General features: G+C 40.8%; 1 protein-coding gene across 2 annotated transcripts in view; it reads left to right on the top strand.

Annotated features, from left to right (window-relative positions):
• LOC131971465 (neuron navigator 1-like) overlaps positions 1-26,001 on the top strand; it is a 99,085-nt gene that overhangs the window by 32,274 nt on the left and 40,810 nt on the right. For both annotated transcript variants that reach the window (XM_059332941.1, XM_059332940.1), the window contains exons 4-5: positions 1,766-1,868; positions 3,951-4,280. In XM_059332941.1, coding sequence (XP_059188924.1) covers positions 1,766-1,868; positions 3,951-4,280 — 433 coding nt within the window. The remainder of the gene's footprint in view (positions 1-1,765; positions 1,869-3,950; positions 4,281-26,001) is intronic.

Raw genomic sequence — 26,001 nt, 5'->3', positions numbered from 1 at the left:
AGAACCTCAGATTGGCAGTTGGCCCAGAGGCTAAAACGTCTTCAGACTAATAGCTGATGGATTCTGAGATTGGCGTGCAACATTTGCTACTAAGCACAAAAGTCAACATACAGCTGAGGCTGAATGTCATTAGTTTTACAGGCATTTCGCTCATGGACAAACTTAAATTTTGAGCTGATGATAGCACTAGAGGGAAAGTTAAGGGATTAGCAGAGTTGTTACAATTCATGAATGAGTGAACTGATTTTCATACATAGACATTCTCCCGTTAGCCCATCCCTCTGTTACAGTCCATCTCTTGCTGTGCTCATTTGGGAGTCAGCTGGCCAGTTCTAATGGTCTATTGAACTGAACCTCAGGGGTGTCCCATATCTTACCACCATAACTCTTTGTCACCACCCCCATCACACATAAATACAGAGATAGAGCAAGGGTCAAGGTCATGTGATGCAGCTTAGGTGTCCTGATATGTTTACTGTCTCTGTGAGAATATATGGAATAGAGTAGTGCATGTTGTTTTTTCCTGGTGGTCATTCTTCGATCTAACCTCTGACTAGGACTAAAAATGATATGATAGTAGCAACAAAGTGATAGCCTGATGTGGGATCAGGCTCTCAGATTGACATGTTTTGATATTAAAACCGTCAACTGACACTTATTTGTTTCCTGAGCATGAATACAGGGTGTCTGCATCGCTAAGTGGTTGAGCCACTTTGGTTCTTATATTGCATGCAAACTTCCAACCCCCAGGGGGAGTTGTCAGTAGACACACACACACAACAACTGTCTGCCTGGACGGCACGGCATTAATCTACATAGCCCAATCTGAGCAGATTACAGCATATTAGGAAGGGTTGAGACAAATGCCAATGTGCTCCCTGCTTGGTTTAAGTGAGAATGGCTTTCGGTTTATTCTGAGAGCGAGGGGCAAAGGGGCACAGTGCAGTGAGCGGGCAGCAGGCCACTGTGACTGAGGGTGGTTGGAGAGCAGAGAAAGAGGGATCCAGACAGGACGCTAGTGTGAGACCTGGTTGCTCTTAAAGGTTTCTGTCTGTCTGACTCCCATCATATTTAATTTAGTTTGCTCCACTGCCATCTGGATAAACAACTGTGCGTACCGTTTTCAGTTGCTTTGCTGTAGTAGATTTATGTTTCAGGCTTTGTTTCGATGATTTGGTGTTATCCTTGATTTCATTCACTGGGTGTCAAGACTGAACTGATAAGATAATCAACCTTCAGAGTTGGTTTTCAGAGTTTTCAATAGTCAATATGTGATTTTTGAGATGATATTAGAGAAGGAAAATTACCTAAACAATGGCAAACATAGTGATTTTATGAGCTAGATTAAAAATAGACCTTTTCTCTGTGTATAGAGCAGAAGGCTGCTTTCCAAAGCAAATAACTTTATTAAAAAATATTAACATTATCATACATTATACAATGTATATCATTGTCAACCGATGCTAGAAATGACCACTGACAAAAACTAAATATATAAATAGCTAAATAAACTTCAGTAATGTGTGTTCAGTGTCAGTCAGTTGCTGAACATTTAAATAAAGACTACATAAAAATATCATAAATTGCTCTATGACAACATGACTAAATCACCCATCCTTTTCTGCATTATATGATTTGTAAAAAAGGTTTTCATAGCACATTTTCAGAGACACGTGTTTGAAGAGGTTGGCAGTGTTTTTGTCATCCGGTAAAGATGTGATATGGCATTTTTTGTCTAAAAATATCCATTTGTGTTTTTGTGCAGATCCGGAGTCCCAGAGGAAGAGGACTGTGCAAAATGTTCTGGACCTTCGACAGAACCTGGAGGAAACCATGACCAGCCTGAGAGGGGTGCAGCTCAGCCACAGGTCAGTCACACGCACACACACACACACACACACTGGCACACTTCATAGTATTGTACAACAGAAACAAAAAGGAAAGACAAACAGAACAAACAAATGAGAGAGAACAGCAGTTGAGATGGGCAGATTCTTATTGACATTGCTAACAGTGTGTTGGGGTGTGGTGGTTAACTGCCTGTGGGCTCTGAGATCAATATCAGTATTCCTGATAGGCCAGTAACCATTAGTCTGTCATTTTCCGCCTGCTCTGCTTTCCCTCTGCGTTGGTTAATACGGAACTGAAGCAGGATTAGCTCAAAGCCGACTTCAAAGCCGACCCTGCCAATGCACACTCACGACTCACATTCATTCACACACACAACAAGACATGCAATAATGCTGTGATTAAGTGTATGTGAGCGTTCGTGTGTCCTCTCCCTCTCTCGCTTCCTGTCTTTCATTCACTTGCATTCAGCGCGTCTTAAGGTTTTGTCCTTGAGAGCTTCCCCTCTGTCTGCCGGTCCGTGCGTCTCCTGCCATGTATCCTCTCTCTGTCCCTCAGTGGGAGCTCCCCACTTGAAGAGCAAATCAGCAGATGGTTCCCTGCTGGAATACATTTCCTTTGCCATTCATACTTTTATCGCACTGTAATAACCTTGAATCACTCCCCGCTGTCCCTGAAGACATATTCTGCTTTGAGGCCCGCAGCCTGCCGGTGGAAGTTTCCTGAGCAAACAAGATGTCATATTTCCTGTGAAAAACGGGTGTTTAGAGTGTGAGATTTGCATGAATTAAACAAATGGATTGGTGAGGCAAGCGAATTGTTTTGTGTACACATACTTTCCCGAATATATTCTGCATGCACAACAAGCAGAAAGTCTGTGGAAATCCATTCTAACAAGTCGGGAAGCATCCTCTCTCTCATCCCCTCTCCACGTCTTTCCTGCCTGTTTTATGTTAGGGGGTTAAGCGTTTCATTTGAAAATGTCTCCATTGATGGTTTTTGTGGAGATGATTCTGTATCCTGCAGACAAGATTTATTTTAATGTAGCAAGCAAATGCACATACTGTCACACAGCTTGAGAGCCAGCAACTTTTAATATGCTAATGCTCGTCATTCTCACCCTAAGCACTAAGCAGTGATGCGCTGTGCTGCTTTAGCTCAAGGAAGGCATGATACTGTGATGTTAGTGATGCTGGTAGACTCTCACAAATGTGTGTCGGCATAAAAAGACTAGAAGAGCTATGCAGGGTACAGAGGACAGGAAAATGCTTAGATTACTTTTATGTATACAAATATGAAACTTGGTCACTTGGATACCAACTAATCTCCAAATGTGTAAAATATAGAGCCCTGCAGATATATCGGTTTATAGATATTATTGGCCTATCAGAGGCTTATCAGTGTCTGTGTATATTCTGTCCGATATGTGCAGTTATGAAAAGAAATTGTACACAACATATAATGCAAAACATGTTGCTTTGTGTGATTTTTTTTAGTGTGGTTTTGCTGTTAATTCTTTTTTATATAATCAGCAATTGACTGAACAGTTATGATATTTATTTAGATCATTTTTGTATTCCTATTTATTATTTATTTTCTCAGTTATCATTTATAGAATTGGCTGATATTGTAATAAATGGTTTGTATGATTGATAACAATGTATAACAATGTTAAATATTATTTAATAAAGTTTTATGTTTGAGGAAGTAGCCAATGAGCGGCGAGAAATCGGTGCACAATCCACATAAAAAAGGTCTATTTTCGTTCCAGCTCAAAATAATTACTATATCTGCCACCATATTGGTGAATTTCCCCCCTAAAAATCAATATCAGCATCAGCCTCAAGAATCCCATATTGGTCGAGCTCTAGTAAAATCCCTGTAAAGTCCCTCTGAGAGAAGAGAATACAGGGGGGGAACAGGAGGGGAGATGATCGGGCAGCGGAAGCACATCCTAAACTCTAAAAGAAGAGGAAATCGAAGACAGACATTCACTTCCTGTCTGTTGAAACTATGCTTGACCTTTTGACCCTTTAGGGGAGCACACTGCTTTGATTATATCTTAAGAAACCCTCAAATGTATTTCTTTTTTTATTCCATAGTTGTGTGGAGGGGACCATGTGCTACGACAGTGACGAAGCTGCTGCGTTCTCAATTTCCAGTCTGTCAAATCGCTCCTCTCCGTTGTCATGGCGGCAGGGTCAAGCCAGCCCCCGTCTGCAGGCAGGTGAAGCTCCATCTACGGGTAACACCCAGTCAGACGTCCCCCTCCGGATCAGCCACACTGCTCGTATCCAGCTCATTGAAGCCCTGGATGACTCGGATCCCTCCCTTCTGAAGGGAGATTACCTCAGCAGCAGCAACCTCAGCAGGAAGAGCCCATGTGAGGATGATGACGACGACGATGACGATATTGATGATCTGGGGAATGGGTACGTCTTCTTTTTTTTTTTTTTTTAATCTAAAAATCATGTGTTTTTACACATGCTTTTGAAAGGTGTTTCCTAAAAATCAATGCATTTAATTGCCCATAAATAATCCATCTGATTCAGCATTTGGGACCCACTATAAGTGTTTGGCAGTGTCTGAATTAGCAGAATTCCGGCCCTTTGCCTGTGTTTTCTCTTTCATTTTTCTTTTGCTGTGTTCAGAAGGTTTCTGGGTGTCACCCTTTGGGCAAAAGGCAAACACAGCATAGAAAAAAAGTGCTAAAATAGCAAGGAGAAAAACCAGTGGGATGTTGTTCTAAGTGGGATGTACAAAATATTTTTTTCCTGACCGTGAAGTACAAATTCATTCATTTTTCATAAATGTATTAATTTCAAAATATCAAGATATGTATTGTGTATTGCTATTGCAATATAATTTATAGGCCATTTTACCCAGCACCAATCCGGGGTTTGCTTTGACTATCAAGCTTGAATGATGTGTTAACGAACTGTATGGAGCAATCCCTGTGTAGTTTGCCATTAACCTGAGCAGCATAAAACATATTTTATGACCTCATGACGTGGTAGCCTGCAGCAACCAGGGCACTTGTGTCTCATTAATGGTCTTAGCATTGCTTGTGAGGTGAATCCTGCCACCTGCCAACTGTTAGAACCCCACAGCTGCAGTCAGGCCTGTACTTAGTGGTTTACCAGCACAATAAAGCCTTGATCAGCCCCTCTGTAATGGTTCACAAGCCGTCCTCATAGTGTCTGCCTTGACACTGGCAGCTGTAGCCCCCCTGGTGCAGCTGGCTCTGCCATAGTCGGAAAACAGCCCTCTGGCAAAGTCCAGTAATGATGTCACGATCATGGAGCCCACTTGCAGAGATCATCCTATCAAATTCAGCTGCGAGGCCGCTGGCTTCTCCAGCAGGCTTCCATGTGGAGGACCCCTCGCAGCGTTGGCTCACCAGAGCCCCCTGGCAGAGCTAGAATGCAGATGTCTTGGGAAAACTGGTAACTGTTTTTGCCTAGCCAATGTGGGATCAGTGTGTCAGAGCTGTTGAGATCAGGATGGGTTTAGTTTGAGCCATGGACTCCATGGATGGAAAGATTTAATGTTTAGATCACACTAGAAACAATATGAAATATTTCAGCTTAGTTAATGGAAAATGTTCACCAGCATGCTTTGGTCTCCATTCTCTCCTATAATTGTATCCTCTTCTAAGGCATTGTTTCTTACATTACACATACGCACCTGTGTGTTCACTTCACACAGCACAGTGAGATGTCTGCAAACGCTGGGCAATTTACAGAAAGGAGACCTCTAACCTTTGTCTGTTAACTGCTATGAAATGGAAAATCCCAACCGTTTTAATGTGAATGTTTTTGGGTGTCTGTCTGGGTGTTATTGATTGTGATTTTTGCCATTTGTAAATTATGTTTTTCTTCAACAACTGAATCATAGGGAGTGGTCCTAATTGAGAGCATGCTGGTAGCTGTGCTAGTGTTCAAATTGTTCTTTATGCTCCAGAGTCTCCATCAGTCTGACAGCATATTATCTTGTGACTTGATGACCAATCCAGAGAAATTTGGTAAATTAATTAAGTTCCAATCCATGAATAGACAGTATTATGTTTAGAGGAAGGAATGACCAAAGTTGTGTTCCCTGGACTTCCTTGGTTAGTTTTGGAGCCTACATGAGGACGTATGACACAACAATTTCTGTCATGTTTCTCAACTCTAAGCAGAGCAAAGAAAAACACATTATCTCATTGTAGGGTCCTGGCAGTGTGTGTGTGTAAAGCTTCAGAGCTTGTCCAACCAAACTTTAAAAAAAAAATCTCTGCTGGCCACAGCTTGACATCTCCATGGTAAGCACAAAAATGCACCCCCAGTCACCAGGAAATCAGTTGCAACACAGTTCAGGTCCCTGTGGCCTTATTGTGTATATGGTCATGGCCTCCAATCCTCCAATTAGTGGTTGTACAGGTTTATATTGTGCTTTGTGTAAGGAGGCAAACACAAAATGCAAGATTTGGTGGCAGGCCAAAGGAAAAGATTGAGAAAGAGAGAGGATAGACCGGCAGGGAAACAGCATGAGCCTGCAGACAGGCAAAGAAAGATAGAAAGAAAATGCTTCTTTTTTTTCTCTTACTGCTCAAGATTAAACTTTGACTGAATTAATTAAGATATTGCATGTAATATCTTCAAATCTTTTCTGGGATTGTTCAGATGTTCTGAAGTGGGTGGTCTTTGTATTACCCCCCACAGCAATACACTGATAAGTGGATAAGTACTATATACAACTCAAAAAATATGAACTGCCCCTTTAAGGATGCACAGGGTTTGGGCAAGGGGTGGAATATTTTGAATATGTGTACAATCTAATGTAATACGAAATAGTGGTGTTCATTCATATCGCTGAAACTAACAATATTTTTAATTAATTTCAATGAATATTTATCCATTTAAATGCATTCTTTATTCTATGAAACAGTGACAAATAGTAAAACAAAATGTCCCTCACAAATTTTCATAGCCCAAAGTGAAGAGAAAAGCAGCAAAATACTCACATTTTAGAACCATGGATGTTTTACATTTCTGCATGATGAATGTCTAACTACTTATAATAATAATAAAGTAATAAAGTAAAATAAAATAAAGCAAAGTATAGTAAAGTAAAATAAAAATAATAATAAATATGTTTTCCCTAAAATTAAACAGTCGATTAAAGGTTTAAACTGGCTAAGTTTGCAATTTTATCACTCGTGGTAGCTAGGTGGCTGGATGTTTATCTATTTCAACCATCTAGTTTTAACTGTTTGCACTGCATATGAACTTTGAATTCATTATTTTAAGCTACTTTTAAGCATTTACACATTAGAAGAAATACCCTCTTCCAAACATGTGATGTGCTTTCTAACTAATATGTCTTTGCCACTAGAGGACAGGCTTGTGCTGCTGTTCCCTCTCTCCTCCTGCTGTCTACACAGTCATCTTGAATAAGCCCCGTGCTGGATTACCCTCCCGTAGCTCATAATTTATTCTGTATACTCATCCATTATACATGGAGGCACTGCCCCTGTCATACAGAGGTCACAGTACATTGCCATATCTCATCCCAGCTTTTTTTCCATAGGATTTCCCCACATAAATTATGTATCACAGACACACATGTGTTCTTTGTTTGGGTTATGTAGTCCTCATCTCTTTGTTCTGTTAAATTGGGAGGAAACAGTGAGAGTTTGCCTACAAACATATATGAATGAGCAGGATTTGACTCAGCATGGGTCTCACTGTGACTCACATGAGTTATATTGTATAGGCATGACTCACATCGACATTAAAAGGTAAGTTTACGGTGACTGTACAGTGACCTGCCTGACACAGACCCTATACTCTCACACACACAAACACACATACACTGAGTCAGAACCCCTCTTCTATCCTGGGCCTCTTCTTGTCTGACGAGTCCCACTTACATCTGGAAGCGGACCCCTACAGTTTCCCCTCACACTCATCACTCTCACCGGGAAACAGCAGGAACTGGGATGACGAGGAGGTCATTCCCCTGAGCGTGTAAACAGTAATGAGATGTGGATTTCCACTTTGGAAACTGTGACCGTTTTAGGACTTAAACCTGCATATTTTTTAATATGAACAATGCATTAATTGACGGTAATGTTTAATGTCAAAGAGGTTGTTGGCAGCAATAAACCAACAATTTTGGTGAAACTGGACTGTACTGTTTACACTCTGTGATGCAGTTCAGTCTCTCTCATTAAGCCGGATTCCAGCAGCCAACTGTTTCAGCAGGCAAGGGCTGCTGTTGAATACTTAAAAACATTCTTTTTCTTTTTCCTAAACATCTTTCCTTGACCTTAACGGATAATCATATCAGGTAAAGGAAAGATGAAGAATGAGAAATCAGACAAGACAACCGCAGAGCTAAAAGAATCGGACAGCACTTACATCAAGCTATATAATTGTGCACTTAGTGCTGTCAGCCTGCCATGATGGAAAATATGGTGTTCTGAACATGGACAACTAAAAGGTATCTGAGGTACTTCACCTTGTGTGTTCATTTTATTTATGCCGGATAGCCAGTTCTCTGTACTAAAGGAAGCATCAACCCTCTGAGTCCCGTCACCATCGATCCAAATAAACCGTTTGGAATAACTAGATCCTGTTAAAATCATCAAATTCTGCTCCTCAGTGACACTGTGAGGCCATGATTGATTCTGCTGGGACGAACGATCATGTGACAAACACTTAAATTTGTTTTCACAGAGCAGAGAGGAGAGGACAGGAGAGGAGAGGTTGTAAAAACAAAAATAGTTCAATATATATAGCATGTGGAGACCTGATTTTTCCACCAGTATTCCTGATACTTGTGGGCACTACAAAAAAATGTAAATATGAATTCCATTTTATTCAAATTTTTTAAAGAATAAATATTTTTTTAAATCAACTTTTTATGATTTATGTCATTACTGTGTTTTTCTGCACAAAAGTCATTTTTCATTCATTCCATAGGCTCTGGACTTATATATTGCAGTGAAATACAAGACCACAGTGAGTAAAATGTAAAAAGAGCACACAAAAAAACGCCCTGAATTGGCTCGTGGTTCAAAGGGTTAAAGCACCTTTTCATAGAATTCAGAGAATTCGACGAGCTCTCGTCATGGCTGCTACTTGGATACTTCCAGGTCACTTCACTCAGTAGGGAACCTCCTTAAGCAAAAAAGACTGTGTGACCGCAACCAAGCTCTGATAATGATACCTGCCAGCATGAAACAGCAGGGTGTTAGCCGACAGCGCTAAACTAAAAGCAGGTGAAGAAAACTGGAGGCCCAGATGTTTTTCTCAGGAGTTGGTGGAAACCCAACAGACGTATTAGACCTGACCCACAGGACTCTAGTGGGATGATGATAATGTTGCTTATTGTGCTAGATGTGTAAAGCTAAGTTGTTTTTTAAGCAGTGCCACAGACTTTCTTCTAGAAAGAAAGAAATTCCTCTTTTAGGCACTTAAGTTCCACCACCCATGCTGTTGTTGTTCCATCCCTTTTTCAAGGACAAATCCAAATTCTTTCACGGTTATTTCACTGATGTAGTGATTTGTGCAACCTCTACTATTAACCAGGAATTGTAAGCTTGTCGGTATCGCTGCTTTTTCCAAACACAAACAATATAAGCTCCATTTTCATGATAGAGACAAGTGAGCAGTCCACTCTTGAGAAAAAACTAACACTGCAAAGCACAACAGGATAAACACTATGTTTTGTCATAGCTTGTATCTCTTGAGATCAACACTTATTAGTCTTTATAGCACTTGAGCGAGTGAAAGAACATGGGGAGTGAATTGGGAGTAACAGACGTGAGCAAAAGGAAGTATAACGGCTCTGTATGTGTGAATGTGTATTTTATTTTGTGCCAAGCCCTCACCAGGTATAAAGTCCACATACAGAACATGTTTGAGCTCCATCAGGGCTTGATTGTCGGCATTGATTTCCATTGTTGTCGTTCAAGTGGTGATAATAGGCTCAATATGCACACACACACGCAGACGATTGGATGAGCGTGTGGCTTATTTTCTGCCCTGCTGGGCGCAGACGCTTTTGTTTCTGGATGGAGGAGCTCCCATCCTCAGCGACCTCCCATTAGTAAACGCACGGTCTCCATGGTTACGCTGCGAGACAAGCTGCTTCGCTGCACTAAACGTCTGAATTATGAAAACATTTTTTTGGAGTAGGACAAACACACACACACACACACACACACATACTCAATCACTCACTCACTCACTCACTCACTCACTCACACTAAGCTCCTGTAAGCTTGTCAGAGTCTGCTGGTTTGAGTGTTTTGGTTTTGTGCTGTCTTTCTAGAAAAGCAGAAGTGAGCCGGTTGCTCTTTGTGTCAGTCCTGTAAAGTACAGGGAACTGAAACACAAAGAGGAACGCTTTAATAGAGAAGTGATCTGTTTTGAACACAAAAGGCACCTGGAAAAAAGCTTTGATGTCATCCGTACTTTCGTGTCATGCCTGCCACTAAATATCTGGTGTTATTCAAACACTGCAGGTCATTATCTGGCCCTTAACAGATGGCTATCTGACCATATCGATGGTTAAACACCTCTAATTAGGTGTAACTCCTGGACCTTGTCATTGCCTCTGAACCTTATCTCCAGTGGGACAGGGGAGTTATACTGACGTGTTTAAGTGTGTGTGTTTAAGTGTGTGTGTGTGTGTGTCGGGTGTAGAGAGCAGCTCTTTTCTCTCAGATGAAGCTCACTCACGCTGTACTCTGACCCCATCTAGTGGCCAAAAACTAGAACCTCAAGACACACACACACACACACACACACACGCTGAATCCAAGTGTCCATCTTCCAGACTTGTGGACTTCCTACTGTGAGGCATCCACCATCGTCATGCCAAGGCTGTAAAAGCCGCTGATAGACAGGCCTCAAGTCTGTTTCACTACGGAAACATTTAAGCAACAACTACAATCATGTAAACAGAGTGTCCCAGCAGATAAATTCATTTCAATTATAGTCCTTGTAAATAAGAACTGGAATATGACTACATTAATTAAGTATTACAACAATTGAAATTTGACCTCATTTTGTTGTTTTGAGACCATTTTTCTAGGCCTTTATATTAAGCATTACACTGCACGGCTTTCATAAGGTAGGCTGCAGTAATAAAACACATTTTGATGAGCTATAAAGCCTGTACTTAAGACAGTTATGTTTTACACATTCAGATAAAGTTTCTTTTTATTAGTCAGCAAGAGGAAATACTGCAACCAACTGTAGAATGCATACCACTACGGCTTAGTCCTGACAAGGCAGTGGGCACTGGTGTGAGTCTTTCTTGGAGCCTTTTCTGCATATCTTTCACCCTGTAACTCTATCACTATCAATAAAGCTGAGAGTGAACTGAGAAAACTAAAAGAAAAACCTGCAACCTCATATCTGTATTGCAATGAATTTGGTGTTTGTTAAATTCGTGAAGTTTGGTAAAGTCTGCATCCCAAGTGGACTCTCTCAAACTCTGCGGAAAGTCCACTTGAGGCCCCTTGTGGACTGGATGATTTGTAGATTTGGACAGCCCTCAGCTCTCTCACGCTTCCCGGGAACACGCCCGCAAAGTCCGCAACTCTGTAAGTGGGATGAAGTCCGGGCATTTGGATTCAGCCACGGGACATAATGCAGCCTGACACATCTGATTAATGAATTCCTCTTCCAACATCTGGATCTGATTTAGCGTTACAGGTGATGGATCCGCTCTCTCGCTTACTCACTCACTCTCACTCTGCCACACACACACACACACACACACACACAATCACACACACACGTTCTCTGGATGTGATCCTGAGTGGACACACCCAGGGCTTCCCTCTTGGTAAGAGCCAGATCTTTACACTGTGACTCATACTACGGTCCAGTTACGGGCCCCTCCCAAAATACAGCACAGCTCTCAACCCCTACCTAGATGCAGTCACAAGATGGGCTGAGATCAGTATGAAATACTGGAGGAGAAGAAATTTCAGTTCATAAAATCTGTTGCACAGGAGATTAAATGCATCTGTGTGCATATATATATATATATATATATATATATATATTTGCTGTGTGCCATCGAAGCCTTGTAGACAACATAAATCTACTATCAAAAGAATATGGTTCTGTGATATGTGTGACTTTTAAGACTGATTTCAGAGTTTTGGGACTGTAGTTCAACAGAGACATTTTAGATTATTTTACATTTCTCTTCCCACTGCAGCTGCAAATATGGGAATATCTGGTCTAAACATCTGATTCCATTTGGATACTTTTCTGTTTTTCTGTTAGTACTTCTTGAATATATGTATGAGAAGCTCTCCTCTTGTGACTTTTACTTTAGAGATGTTAAACTCTGAACTAGGTCCTTCTAAGTTTATTCTTAGGAGCTGTTGACTTGACTTTGCCTTTAGAAGACCGTACCAGCGATTTTGCATGTTTATAGCCCATTTACTGCGTGCTGTGCTGGAGCGTTTCACTTTTTTTACATGTTATTTTTCCAAGTAGTCATTGGTTTCATACCATTTCCACATGTTATGAAAATCAGATGGCATATATTTGAAAGCTTTGAAATGCATCTCAGTAAATGTCAAGTCTGCATTCATTTTTGTTATTTTGTTGTGGTCAGGTCTCAGTGCAGACTTTTTAAATTCATGTGGACTTTGACTGAATTACTATGTAACAATAATGAATGAAAAGCAAATGAATGCAGACTTGATGCTTGCTGTGAAGGATTGCACAACTCCAGCAAGAGTTGGCGTATTGCTTTTTATACCATACAGAAATTAATATTATCCTGATAAGATGGATTAAAATTTAAAAAATAAGAAATCATACAGCATGCATACAGCGGTGCTTAACTACTGCATGGTTTTTAGTTCAAATATGTTCGATATTTTCATAAAAGTGTTTTCAAATTTGGCATTAAGATTCACCCCCTGTCTCTCTCTCTCTCAAGTCTTTCTCTGTCTGCGTGACATTGTGTGTCAGAGACAATTCACATGAAAAGTTGATGAGAGGCAGATAGAGGTGGGGTTCAGCAGGGTGATGGGCCGTGTGTTGTTCTTGTCATCCACTACCTGCTCCTCTCCGGGCCTCTCTGGCTTCTGTGGCTCCATCTGCTCAGTGTGGCGTGTAATCGATTACTTTTCCTGTCATTATGGAGGGAACTTGACTGAGCGGAGGAGTGCGCTCTTTCTTTGTTCCAGCACGTGTGGGCAAAACACTGGGGAGAACACCCATGGAGCAAACACACAGACAGACAGACAGCATTTGTTAATTAATAAGAGCTCATTATCATGATCAAATGATCACATACGAACTGAGTTCTATGGAGATTAATTCTGTGATGTAGTCTACATTTAGTTTGAGAGGCTTTTCAGTTTCATTTTCAGTTAACTAAGCGTAAAAACCATGCTTACCCTGGAGCAGGAGTCTTGTAGCTTTTTTCCTCAGAGAGGTAATTTGACAAAATGAAAGTGAGAAAAAGCTATTCCTAACACCAAGTTGTACATCTGCAACAGCAGACATCACTTCAGTTTTTTTGTGCTTTGTTATTATGTGCAGCACTTTGAACACTGCTTCCGTTGCTGCGTTGGCATAATTCATTGGTTTGGTAAACCATGTGGGGAGTCCGTGGCCTAGAGGTTAGGAAGCGGGCTTGTAACTGATTGGTTGCTGGTTTGAATCCCAGGACTGGCACAGCAATGTGCAGCCCACTGCTCCTTGCATGGTGTGTTTGTTTGTGTATGAAAAAAAAGGATGAGTTAAATGCAGAGGTTGAATTTCCCCATTGTGGTATCAATAAAGGTGTATAATAAAGGATAAATCTAAACAGATATTTTGTCTTAAAAGCTTTGTTTTCCGCTTTTTTAGCTTTTCTGTTCGTCGACTGCTACCAGCCAGTGAAAAGTTGCTTTGGTGATGTCGTGCTTGATGTTTTATCTTTTATTGACTCACATGTGTTAACTGCAAATCAAACAATCACTTGTCATTCATATTGGTGAAAAATACATTCAAAATTATTTCCCATTCCTCATGAAAATAGTATTTCCGCGATTGTTGTCAGATCTGATGTGTCTTGAGGTGGCTGAGACTCAGATGGTAGAGTTGGTGGTTTGATCCCTGACCATGGCAGTCTACATGTCAAAGTATCCTTGGGCAAGATACAGCAGCCACAGTTGTTACCAATAATGGACTACTGATGGTGGCAGGTGGCACCATTCAGGGAAGCATCGACCACCAGTGTATGAATGTGTGTGTGAATGGGTGAATTATCATCTGTAGTGTTTAAGCTATTTGAGTGGTTGCTACGACTAGAAAAGGCAATACAAGTGCATTAACAAGTGCAGTAACATTGCTTATTGTTACTGGGTCACTAATGTAACCAAACTTGACAGCAGCATAGCTCATTTAATTGACAGTTGATTGTCAAATAATTATTTTGTGTCAGGAAGTTTCAGGATGTCTGTGCATTTGATTAGATATGCTTTAAAACAGTTTAGCAAATGTCTTTGTGTTATCAAATGCATATATTCTTTCAACCTTTAGCAAGCCAGTCAAAGACAGTTAAACCCGTGATGTAGAATAGTGCAATATGATAATGACATTGGTTTATATCTGGTAGCTGAGCTTGTATTTAAATATATATTTCATCTGGACTGGCTATTTTTCTCTGCGATGATGTAATCAGCTCCTGCGGCAACAGCAGGACGCTGCTGACAAACAATAATGACATTAATCTGTTTGTGTGCTAAAGTGGCACAAATACACGTCCACACATGCACTCATATACACACATAGAGGCAAACACACACGCACGCAAACACATTAAAAGATTTAACAGGGAGTAACATATGGGGCTGCAGGGGGGATTTGCAGCACTAGAACCCCCCTGACACCTCCTGTTTCAATGAGAACAATGTCCTGATGTACCTTTTTTTAATTCGCTTGTGTTTGCTGAGCCACATGGTTTCATTATTAACCTTCTTAATTCACTGTCGTTACACTACATAGTTTACTTTTGGTCCAAACAAACAAGGCACAAAAAGAGATTACTCATAATTGTGAGTTTATCCCCAGTGACATTCACTTTTGCTTAAGAAAATATTTGCTGTACTTCTTTTCGTCACACTCTTTTTCTGTCCATGTCTCCCTCTGTCTGTCCTAACACACGCACACACCGTGTAATTACACACACATACACTGGTGTTGATGTCCAAACTTACTGCAGTCAATTGTTACAGGAAGGCCTCCTGTCACTCTGCTGCATATGTTTAGTTTGACTACAGGCCATTTCATTATTGTGAAACACACTGGCGTTGAGCAACAAACACATGTTCTGGATCTGAGCTTGGGAACTATGGACCAGGTTTCCCACATTCTGCTTCGGAATTATTTTTTTATTTTGGAGAAGTCAGAAAAATTATATTTTTCTCTGCTCCCCTGGTGTCTTTCCTTAAACTTCTACAACATATGTCTCCTCTTCCCAATTTGACTACACTCACTCATTTGAAGGCGGTGTCATTCAACTTCACCCAACCAAACGCCAAAACCACTGCCACGACTACTGTTGCCTTGACGCCCCCTACCCCCCCACCCCATCCCAGCCACACACACACACACACACACAGAGGCTTGGTAAATCTCTATGGAGACGGTTCGCCATAATCCCCGATAATCCCTGGCTTCCTCTTATGGCAGGCTTGAAAAAAGAATAAGAGAACTCATGGAGTTGGTCAGCAGTCTGCAAGGACAAGGGGCTTGGATGGGGGGGTTATGGTGTGTGTGTGTGTGTGTGTGTGTGTGTGTGTGTGTGAAGGACCCCCACGTAGTTCAGAGGGATGTGTCAGCAATACGAGCGTGCAAAGGAAATAAACGGAGTGTGTGTGTGTGTGTGTGTGTGTGTGTGTGTGTGTGTGTGTGTGTGTGTGCGTGTGCGTGTGCGTGGAGTCTTCTTAACTTACAGAGGTTAAAATGTCACGACTTGTGCCCGTTGACCGGTTTAACCCTGTTTCCTTTAAGGAAAGAGAGCGATCCCGCTCTTCCTGAAGACGTTTACTGAATTCACTTCATTTAATTTTGTTATGATATAATCACAGCTGACCTATAGAAGACATGAAACGGAGGAAGTGACCTGAGAATAACAGCTGATGGTGAACATGATGCTAAAGCAACAAGCGTAGATATAAACTATATAGAGTGACATCATTTAGTCAACAAACTTGCTCATAAGACTTTGGAGGAAGGTTTCAGATTGAATTAGTTATTGAAGCATGAAGACTTAATCACTGAAATAAAGTATGATATAATAAATATTAGGTGAACCAGTTATTATACTACTTTAACAATCTTAGATCCCACTGCCCTTTACATAGCTCAATATACAAATCCTAGAAAGATACCACAGCAAAGAATAAACTAATAAAAATAATAAATAAGTGAATGAATGTTTCTTGAAAGCATTGATGTTGCTTGTTTTTTTTTCAAAAAGATTTTTTAAAATGCTGCGAGCACTGTACATTTTAACCCATTCATCTTCATTGTACTAAGGCGACTGTATATGTTAAAAACTGAAAAAATTAAAAAATAATAAAACATAGAGTCTGCATGTGTGATACCACCAGTGGCAGATGAGGATTTTTTTTGCTTGTGTCTTTGTTCAACTCCAATTCCAAAAAAGGCTGTAAAAGGCTTCAGAGTGTATATTTACAAGTTTGAATATATAATATATTCTTTTTGTACAGTTTTTTTAATTGAATATGTGTCACAAAGGATGGCCCAACTTTTTTGGAAAACCTTTATTTAAAAAGTACATTTGTAGTGTTATTTTCCTCCCTTACTTATGTTACTACATACATTTTGAGGGTTCAGAGTACCTGTCTTGTTATTAAGAGAGGAGTTAAAGGAAATTATCAGGTTCATTCCTGAAGGCTGGTTCCCACAGTTAAAGACAGGCCCCCCCACGCACACGCACACACACACACACACACACACACACACACACACACACACACACACACACACACTCCCCCTCACCTTGCTCTCACCCATTCATGCCCGCCCTCTACATCTTTACAGCCTTTAAAGTCCTGTTTAGTTCCTCTATAGGGGGTAGATGAAACTGCATGGTTAAGGACAAGCTTTTGGATCAAATCTATGCTACACACACACACACTCACCAACACACAGACATACATACAACATACACACTGGTCTAAGAGCTGAGCTTTAGAGGGTTAACAGTGGGGTGTGATGGGGGTTTGTAATGCGCATAAGAATTAACTTTGCCCCCCCCCCACAGATTCACTCCCACCGTGTTATTCTCTCGAGCTGTTTCAACATTAGTCACACACTTTTCTTTCTGCCCTTGTGCCATTTCTCTCCCTTCCTGTTCTCCTCATTACGCCATCTCTTAATCTCATCCCTCCCTGTATGCACCAGTGCTCCCAACAGTGACAATATCCTCATTATTTTCCCAGGAGACGTAAGCTGAACTGGTTGCAGAAACCTGTTGAGCTAGATTTCAACTGTTTAGTAAGTTGGCCTCTTGTTCTTCTCTGTCGTAAGACAAAGCATCTTAGAAGAAAAGTTTTCTGAGTGGTTCTGCTTCTTATTGTCCCCAGCAGACCTTAAGAATGACGTCCTCTCCAAGCAAGAGTCTAATTATATGCCTTTGGTGGTCCAGACATTGAGGGTCCCTCAATTAACCACAAGAGCACCTTTTCAGAGAGGGAGACGCACAATTTGATGTTCAACCCCGAGTGTGTGACTGTGTGGTCATGTGTTTGGCATTTGGGTTTTAAGAACCTTGATCTGTTGTCATGTTAGTGAGCTACTAGACTGAGCATGTAGGCTGGTATACAAACTATGATTTGACTCTTCCTCTGGGGGAGGAGGCAGTTTGCCAAAAAATCAGACAAAAGAATGTGTGTGTGTGTGTGTGTGTGTGTGTGTGTGTGTGTGTGTGTGTGTGTGTGTGACTGAGGGTGAAAGTAAGGAAAGTAAGGAAAATAAGATTAAAATTAAGATACTCCCTCATTAGTCCCACAACAGGGAAATTCAGCCTCTGCATCTATCATTTATGCACCATTGAACACACACCATGCTCAGAGCAGTGAACAGAACATTACTTTGGCTGGGGAGCAGTGGGGGTTAGGTGCCTTGCTCAAGGGGCATCTGAGCTCTTGACCTTTCGGTCCCGGGATTCAAAATTGGGACCCTCCGTTTACAGGCATGGTTTAGAGTTTGAGTTAGTGCAGCCTGTCTAAAATATGGGCCTAGTGTCCATGATGTCACCCATAAGTTTCCAAAGAGGGGATAAAGAATCTCACAGTGGATGGCCGTGAGCTGAGGCAGGCTCAATGCAGGCATGCGTGATGGCCTTATCATGCATAACTTTAATCGTTAATATAAAGGAAATAGGAGTGGTTATATTTACAGGTGTACGCATGTTTATTTTTGTTGTAATTGGGCATTTTAATTCGGCAGTCAAATAGGACTGACTTCCTTTTGGAGCCAGCTTCAAGTGGCCACTCAAGGAATTGCACTTCCGCATTGGCTTCACTTTTCCCCTGAGGTTGCCTGCGGGTTGCAACCCCAAAAAAAGTGACTGCACGGGCTGTACATATAGCAAGCACGCTGATAGTCAGTTAGTTCACACTCCAGTCCAGTGGGTGGCCTCTGTAGCTGGTTTTTCTAGAAGAACAAGTGTAAGTAGAAACAGAAGATAACAAAATGTATGCTTGTCTTGAAGAGTGGTTATATGAGGAGATGTGCCTTTCTTTATTCTTAATTAATATGTTATGCTGCATTACTGCCACCAACTGGAATGAAGAGTGGACCGACGTAATCTGAATGGAACATGCGTGTCTGAAGGAAAGTTACAAGTCTGTCAAATGCAGAAACTCTGTCCGAGCCTTTAATGAAGGGACAACAAATTGTGATAGATAGAGAATTTATTAATTTAAGTTGACAGAAGTAACAGAAACTTCTGGTCTTGATCATGATGGGGGGTATTTCAGTCTGATAAATGTGTGTTGTGGCTTAGCAAGTGTTGCATGTGCTCCTGTGTGCCTGCGTGTGTGTTCCTGGTCTGATAAGGGGGATGAGCCGTCCCAGATCGCTTGTCTCTTTCATCAGCAGAGGAGTGACAGGTTCCCAGGGTCATATGGATGACCCTGCATGTATACTGTCATTACAGAGTTACATCACCACCTAATTATACTGGCCACACACACATGGACATTGAAAACAGGCACCGTGGTCTTAGAAACGGAGTGAAATGAAGGGCAGCGGTGAAAAAACGAGACACTCTTTGATGAGGAGAAGCAAATAAACAGAGAGGGAGACAGGGGGCATGTCTGGGCATGAGTCAGTGGTCAAAGTAAAAGCTGGCCAGACAGACGCGCAGCGCTGTCCAAGTACCCTTTCCAGAAACTCGGATGAGAGTTGACATAAATAAAAGCAAAGGCTTGCGCTGACTTAAGGAAGATTGCTAGTGTGTGTGTGAATGTGGGAGTGTTTGTGTGTATATGTGCACATAGAAACTGTTTTCCTTTCTCTTTATTAGTGACGCTAGGCAACAATGATGGCAGCGGCTCCACACACCTGCAGTCCAGCATGCCAATGTGCCAATCACACACATACTCACACACACTCTGTGTCCACCTGGCCCTGCATGGTACGGGTGAGCAGTGGCCTAAAGAATCCAGTCTTTGTTCCCTCTGCACTTAAAAAGAGTGTGTTAATGATCTCTTTTCTCTCTCTCTCTCTCTCTCTGGGTGTTTTTTACAATCTCTCTATTTCTATCTCTTTCTCCACCACTCACACCATTTTCTACACTGAAAAGACACTGTTAATTATCTCTATCCCCCTCCTCCTCTGTCTGTCTGTCTGTCTTTCTCTCTTTCTCACCCTTCATTCATTAATTGAACAGACCCAACAGACAGGCAGATCTATTCACTGGGGTGCACTCAGTGCTTAAAGTGTTTAAACACCACTGGTTGTGAGGGGCAGAGCTCAGGGGGGAGTGGACACATGATACCCACTCTATTCCTCTGCAAGTCTCCAATAGCCAATACACACTTTGTTACAATAGACACACTAGAGTCATTTACCCTTACTGCTTCATTACATCTTGATTGAGGGTCATTTATACCACTGTTGGTTTGGCTATTAGCCAGCATTTCTTATCCACAGAGGGCAACTGTTGAAAGATATTTATATGTAATAAATCCGTTTTTTAAATTTATTTCATAGAGATGTCTGTGTTCTTATGGTCGCCCATAATACAGACCATATTATTTAAAGGTTTTCCCCTTACCATCTGACCAAGGTTGAAATATTAAAGTAAATTTACTAATTTCATTAAGGTTTTACAGTAAGATTGTACTGTAGTATGCAATATTTATATAATATAAAAAACAATACTTGATACCTCTTTCAATAAAAAGCCCTAGTGCTCCCACAAGAAATAAATACCATTTTTAATGAATAAATATGCAGTTTCACATCATTTTGGACCATTGTTATTACCACATCTTTGTGAAAAGTTGGAAAAGTTTCTTAAAATGGCTTGAGTGCTGCACTTAAACCATATAATATGGACTAAAACATAAAATGAATTGCTATAGACTGAAGTATCCAACCATATGAAAAATTAGCTCCACCTCCAGGAGCTGCAGCATTAACATGACCCATTATTAATGATTTAGTCATTTACAATAAGTAATCAGTTCTGTAGTTGTGATGAATGGATATTGGTCGTGATACTCTGCACTTCTTTTCCAGAATTTATGGATTAAAGAGCTGAAAAGTAAACGTTTTTTTTCACAATCTCGCAACCCAAAATGGGCTCCTACAAATGTCTTATGACTGATATAAATATACATTTATTGATACCCATTAGTAAAGCCACAAGGTACTTATAACCAATGTGCCTGTTTGGAGAATAATGAGTAATACAAAATAATAATAATAATGATGCAACTTCATAGACTTTAGTACATGTCCTTGACTAAAGGAATCTTTCTTTGACTAACACTCGACTCATCGATTAGTTTACAGTTCTGTAAAACTGAGTTTCTCCACAAAAAATGATGCAAAAGCACAACTTTCTGTTTCATTTTTTCCAGGGATGTACTCATAGGTTTTTCTTGGAATTACAGTAATTCAGCATGAAAAATGACTAATGGACTAACAGGAGGCACCCATAGAAATGTTGAATGCAAGGCAAAGTATTGCTATTTTGGATCTTATTACTTGTCCCACCACTTGTATATTGGAAACAAAATGAATGCAAGCCTTCACCAGCGTTGACTTGGTATCAGAGGCGTGAGTGAGTGGTGTCAGCGGGCTGTCTCGTGTACTGATTAGAGATTTAAGAGTGTGAAAATGTCTTTGACATGTCGCTTCAGAGAATGTGATGACTGCGTGTTTTTATCCTGCGGCTGAAAGCGCGTTAAAGCCTCTATGCGTTTTTGGGAAAGGCACAGCTGGTCGCGATCAGCGAAACGGGGGCCGGAGGAGGAGGAGGAATTCGGGGTGTTGCCTTTCTATCCTCCCTCCCTTGCTCATCGCCTCCCTCCCTCCCTTTGCGAGCGTGTGTGTGAGAGAGAGAGAGAGAGTGTGTGTCAGAGTGGAGGCACTGCGGGAGTGGGTCAGGCAGTTTACGCTGCTGACTCTTACAGGCGGTTCCCCGGTTACCAGCGGCGGAAAGCACCGGTTGGATCCTCTCTATCTCTCTGTGTCTCTTGCTTCAGTATCAGGATATGCCAAGCGGGAACAAAGCGGCGTGAAAGCTGGACAGTTGTAGAATGAGCGGGCGCGTGCTGAACGGGAAAATGCTGCAGCTCCCGGCTCCGCAGCGCGCGGGGAGGACAATGCACTTTCTGTCAAGGTAACAGATGAGAGCAGAGGACTGTGTGTGACTGAGAATGCCGGATGAGAAGCTAATTGACACACTGGTGACACTGGCTTTTGATTATGTTAACGCGAGAGGTATCTGATAGTGGTGAATGGGTTGTGGAAGCTCTGGTGGAGCCAGTGCGTAAAAAGCAGCAGCACGTCTCATTGATAAAACTCCAACAGCTGCATGGTGGCACGTTTCATTATTGTGACTGGCATGCGCTCACATTAGGCTGTTAGAGGGTACTGTATCTCAGTCTAGACGCCGAGTAAAGAATGGGCTTTCTGTGAGCATATAGATGCAGCTATAGTCTGCACAGCATATAGTCTGCACAGCATATAGGCACATACCTCAATGCGCAAAAGCTATATGTTGAATCAGCATTGTCTCTTATTGTCTGTTAATGTATATATTTTATTGGAAGCAGCATTTACTGGCAGGATGATGGCCCTGCATTAGTCTAAAAGGAAACACATAACTGCAAATCAGCTAATGATTTGAATGATGCACGTGTACGCGCATTATGCGTGCGCGCCTTAAGTGTTCCTGTGATTTATGGTCCTGACATGCCCATTGTTTTAAGATGCATGCAATGACAAGTGGTTTGCTGGTTATTTGCTGGGCAGTCAGCAGAGGCAGGTATGCATATGTGTGTGTGTGTGTGTGTGTGTGTGTGTGTGTGTGTGTACGTGTGTGTACGTGAGTGGGTGGGTGTGTTCGCATTGATCCGCTGCGGGACCGAACCGCATTCTAACTGAACGGCTGACCTACATTCTGAACGATGCCTTCTCCCGGTATATCTGCTGTGATTGGCTGAACAGCAGCAAGCCCACTCGGTACCGTCTTTATGCCCACGCCGTATGAGAATTATATAATTCTATGTCTTAATTTGTGGGCTAATATAGGTCAGCTGGTGTGGGTAGGCTGCTGATGGTGACTGAGGAGATGTAACTGCATGCAAATACTTTGTGTTTGTGACATAGAAAAGAAGTAGGCCTACTGGTAACACTTTATACTGAGGTCCACATGTTAACCATTAACTAGTTTATTGTTATCATGCATATTGACTCTTTATTACTCACTGTAAAGTATACTGTAAAAAATACAGTTATTTTCCACGAATTTACGATTGGTTCCTTGTTGTTAAGTTTCTACATTAAGTGCAAATGCCATTAAAAAGTAAACCCTTTAAAACATTTTTACTTATTTATTTATTTTTTTTACAAATATTAACCGTAAAATGGAAGTTGAAATCTGTAAATTAATATAATGGGGAAATATAGATTTTTTTTTACAGTATTATTCAATTGTTCAATGGACTTGAATGTTAGATTAAAGTGAATTCTTTATTTAAAAAAAAAAAAAAAAAAAATACTGGTGTATATTGGTGAATGTAAAATAAGGCAACATTCTGTTTTCATACAACTTTCAATTTAATGTTTACTTTTTTTAAAGGTAAAAAGTTGTCACATTAAAGTAAAAAAATATTCTACAGATATGTATATATTTTCAAATACAGATCATTTAATTTAAAGAACTGATCAGTAAAATAATCTACTGTTGTTTACTGTAATTTGGCAACTTCTTCTGCCAGACTTTTTACTGTCTTGTTTTTTTACAATTTTTTTTACAGTGTACTTGTGCCATATTCTAAAACTACACCCACATTAACTGAGAGTTTACCCTCAATAGCATTGTTAATTACTACGTGTTTATTGTTACTAAGGAAGTTGCACTCTGAAGTGAGGTCTTACTCATAACTAATCCACTAGTTCCCTATTCTGAATTTGCCTCCTTAACTAACTCAGTAAATCCATTATAGCACATGCAACTAGTGCAGTCAACCAAACCTATTCTTAATTGATTGTTCACACCTTGAAAAAATGCAGATTTATTGAGATGCACAGGTTCCCATTCAGTGGTAGAAGAACAAAGGCTTTCCTTGATAAATGGCCAACTTCACAGGTTTTCAAACGATATACTTGCAAATTAGTTACATTCACAACCTCACTTAAGACCAGGGAATGTATTCTGAGTCATAAAGACTTAATTTAGAGTTGTGTAGACACTATTAAAGCTTGTAGTTTTGTGCTTTGTTACATAAGAATAGACAGTATTAAGTGTTATTAATGGATAATGACTTTTGTGGTACTACCTCCTTATAAGAGCCATACAGCGCACAATGTAAGATGTATATCTTTCTAAGTATTTTCTAGCGTATATTTTTACCGTAGTATTCAGTGTTACTGAGGTGGGTAATATATTGTGATTTACTTGGAGTTGACTTGCTTTACCGATGCATTAGGACAGCATGGACAGAGATGCTCTTATTGATTCAGTGTGTCTGTATAGGGGAGACCTTGAGGGGGCGGTGGGGTCAGCTTTGCTCTTTTTGGTCGACTGACCCCTATAGCATCCATCGACCCTTTATGTAAACCCATTAGAGCAGCGGAGTGGCCTGATATCGGGGCATTAGATACACACTAAGCAGACACAAACACTTTCACCATCTAACCCAGTGACACACACTCGCAGACATTTTCAGCTTTGAGTCCCAGAGGACCAACCAGACTGTTTTTATCTGCGTGTTTGAGTTGGACACATGCGCTCGAACAGACTAGCTGTCAAAAGACTGATAATCTGTAAGACTTGGGCCAGAAGTGGTGTTAGTAAGAGTGTGAGTCTTTCGTCTTAGACTGCGTGTCAGCATGTGTTTGTAGTGAAACATTAAACATGCATCATTAGCTAAGCAGTTCCAGACAACACACAGATTTGATCAACTCTATTAGTCATATTGAAAGCAATCCAACATCAACTTGTCTGTCCTTGTGTGTTGTCATCTGAACAATACACAAACAGTCTACTCAGCATGGGCCACCCCTATCTAGATGATCCACCCCTGATTAACAACACAACCTTGTCCAAATAGTTGATTTGCAACATGGTGACATCACTCATTAATGTGTGTTACACCCAGATCCTCTCAGTTTTCTTTAAATTAGATTTAAAAAATGGGGTACCGGCCACTGTGATGCAGACCAGGCCTGTGCCATAGATGACATCATTTAGTTCTGCCATCAGCTGCTTCATTTGAGACCCAGCATGGTAGTTAAAGCTGAAATTGGTAATGCTTTTAATTAATACATCATTATTATATCCATCTGTGTGGAGCAGTGTAGTGACACGGCACATTCACTACACTTTTGGAAATCAGGTTTGCCAGGTGGCACCTGTCAGCTGACAATCTCCTCTAACTTTGACCATTTAGCAAAAAAAAGTTGTTATTTACACTCACAAACACACACATGTTGTGAGTCCTGCTAAGGGCACAGGGTCAAAGATAGATTTGGTTGTTTTGGAAACACACTTTGCCGACTCAGACACTAGATGAGTTAGACGGGTCAACGGGCCGTTGAAAATGTGGTCACACCCTCATGAATCACGATTCACAAACAGGTTTCATTAATCTTAAGTACACAAACATGTTCACACATGCAGATACATTTGAAAACACAAATTAGGCGTTGAAAGGTTTCTATCAACGCAGACATATTTTTGGATGATTGGAAGAGTCCTGTTCACATAGAAACGGCGGAGTAATCAAAAACATTCTAATCTCTTCTACTGGGCATGTGCAGAACGGGGCACCTGATCCAGCAGCTGAGGAACCACAACAATTAACATTCTGACCAATGTGGGACTTTTGAGACCAATACCGTTTTTTAGAGCAGATTACTGACGACCAATCGTACATTTTTTAGCTGGAATGAAAATAGATATTTCTATGTGGATTTTGCACCAATGTGCGTATGCAAAGGTACTGAGAGGCTGAGTAATAAGCATTATTTATTCATTATTATAATTACACTGAATTACATTGCCAACCAATTCTAGAAACAAAGACTGAAAAAATAAAGAATAAATAAATAAAATCCTATACCAAAAGACATGATGTGTCAGTGAAAAGTAATGATTACTAAATCAGTCGAGTTTGACTAAACTTACTTCACACTGCCAGCATTTTCAGATTTATCCACAAATGGCATCATTTTTGGTGTCCAAAGCTGTCAGGTCATGTGGGTTGGGAGGGCACATTGGAGAAAAACACATTTATTTATTATTTATTTATGTTATTACAGATACAATATATAGGCAGACTGAAAATAGCTATCAGATGCCAGTATCAGAGTGTTTATAGCTGACGCTAATTTGCAACACCCGTCTCTGGAAGGACTTTCATGC

This window comes from Centropristis striata, chromosome 5, assembly GCF_030273125.1.
Source record: "Centropristis striata isolate RG_2023a ecotype Rhode Island chromosome 5, C.striata_1.0, whole genome shotgun sequence".
Lineage (NCBI taxonomy): Eukaryota > Metazoa > Chordata > Actinopteri > Perciformes > Serranidae > Centropristis > Centropristis striata.
The sequence above is the reverse complement of the archived record's forward strand: the minus strand, read 5'-3'. Positions and strand labels throughout refer to the sequence as shown.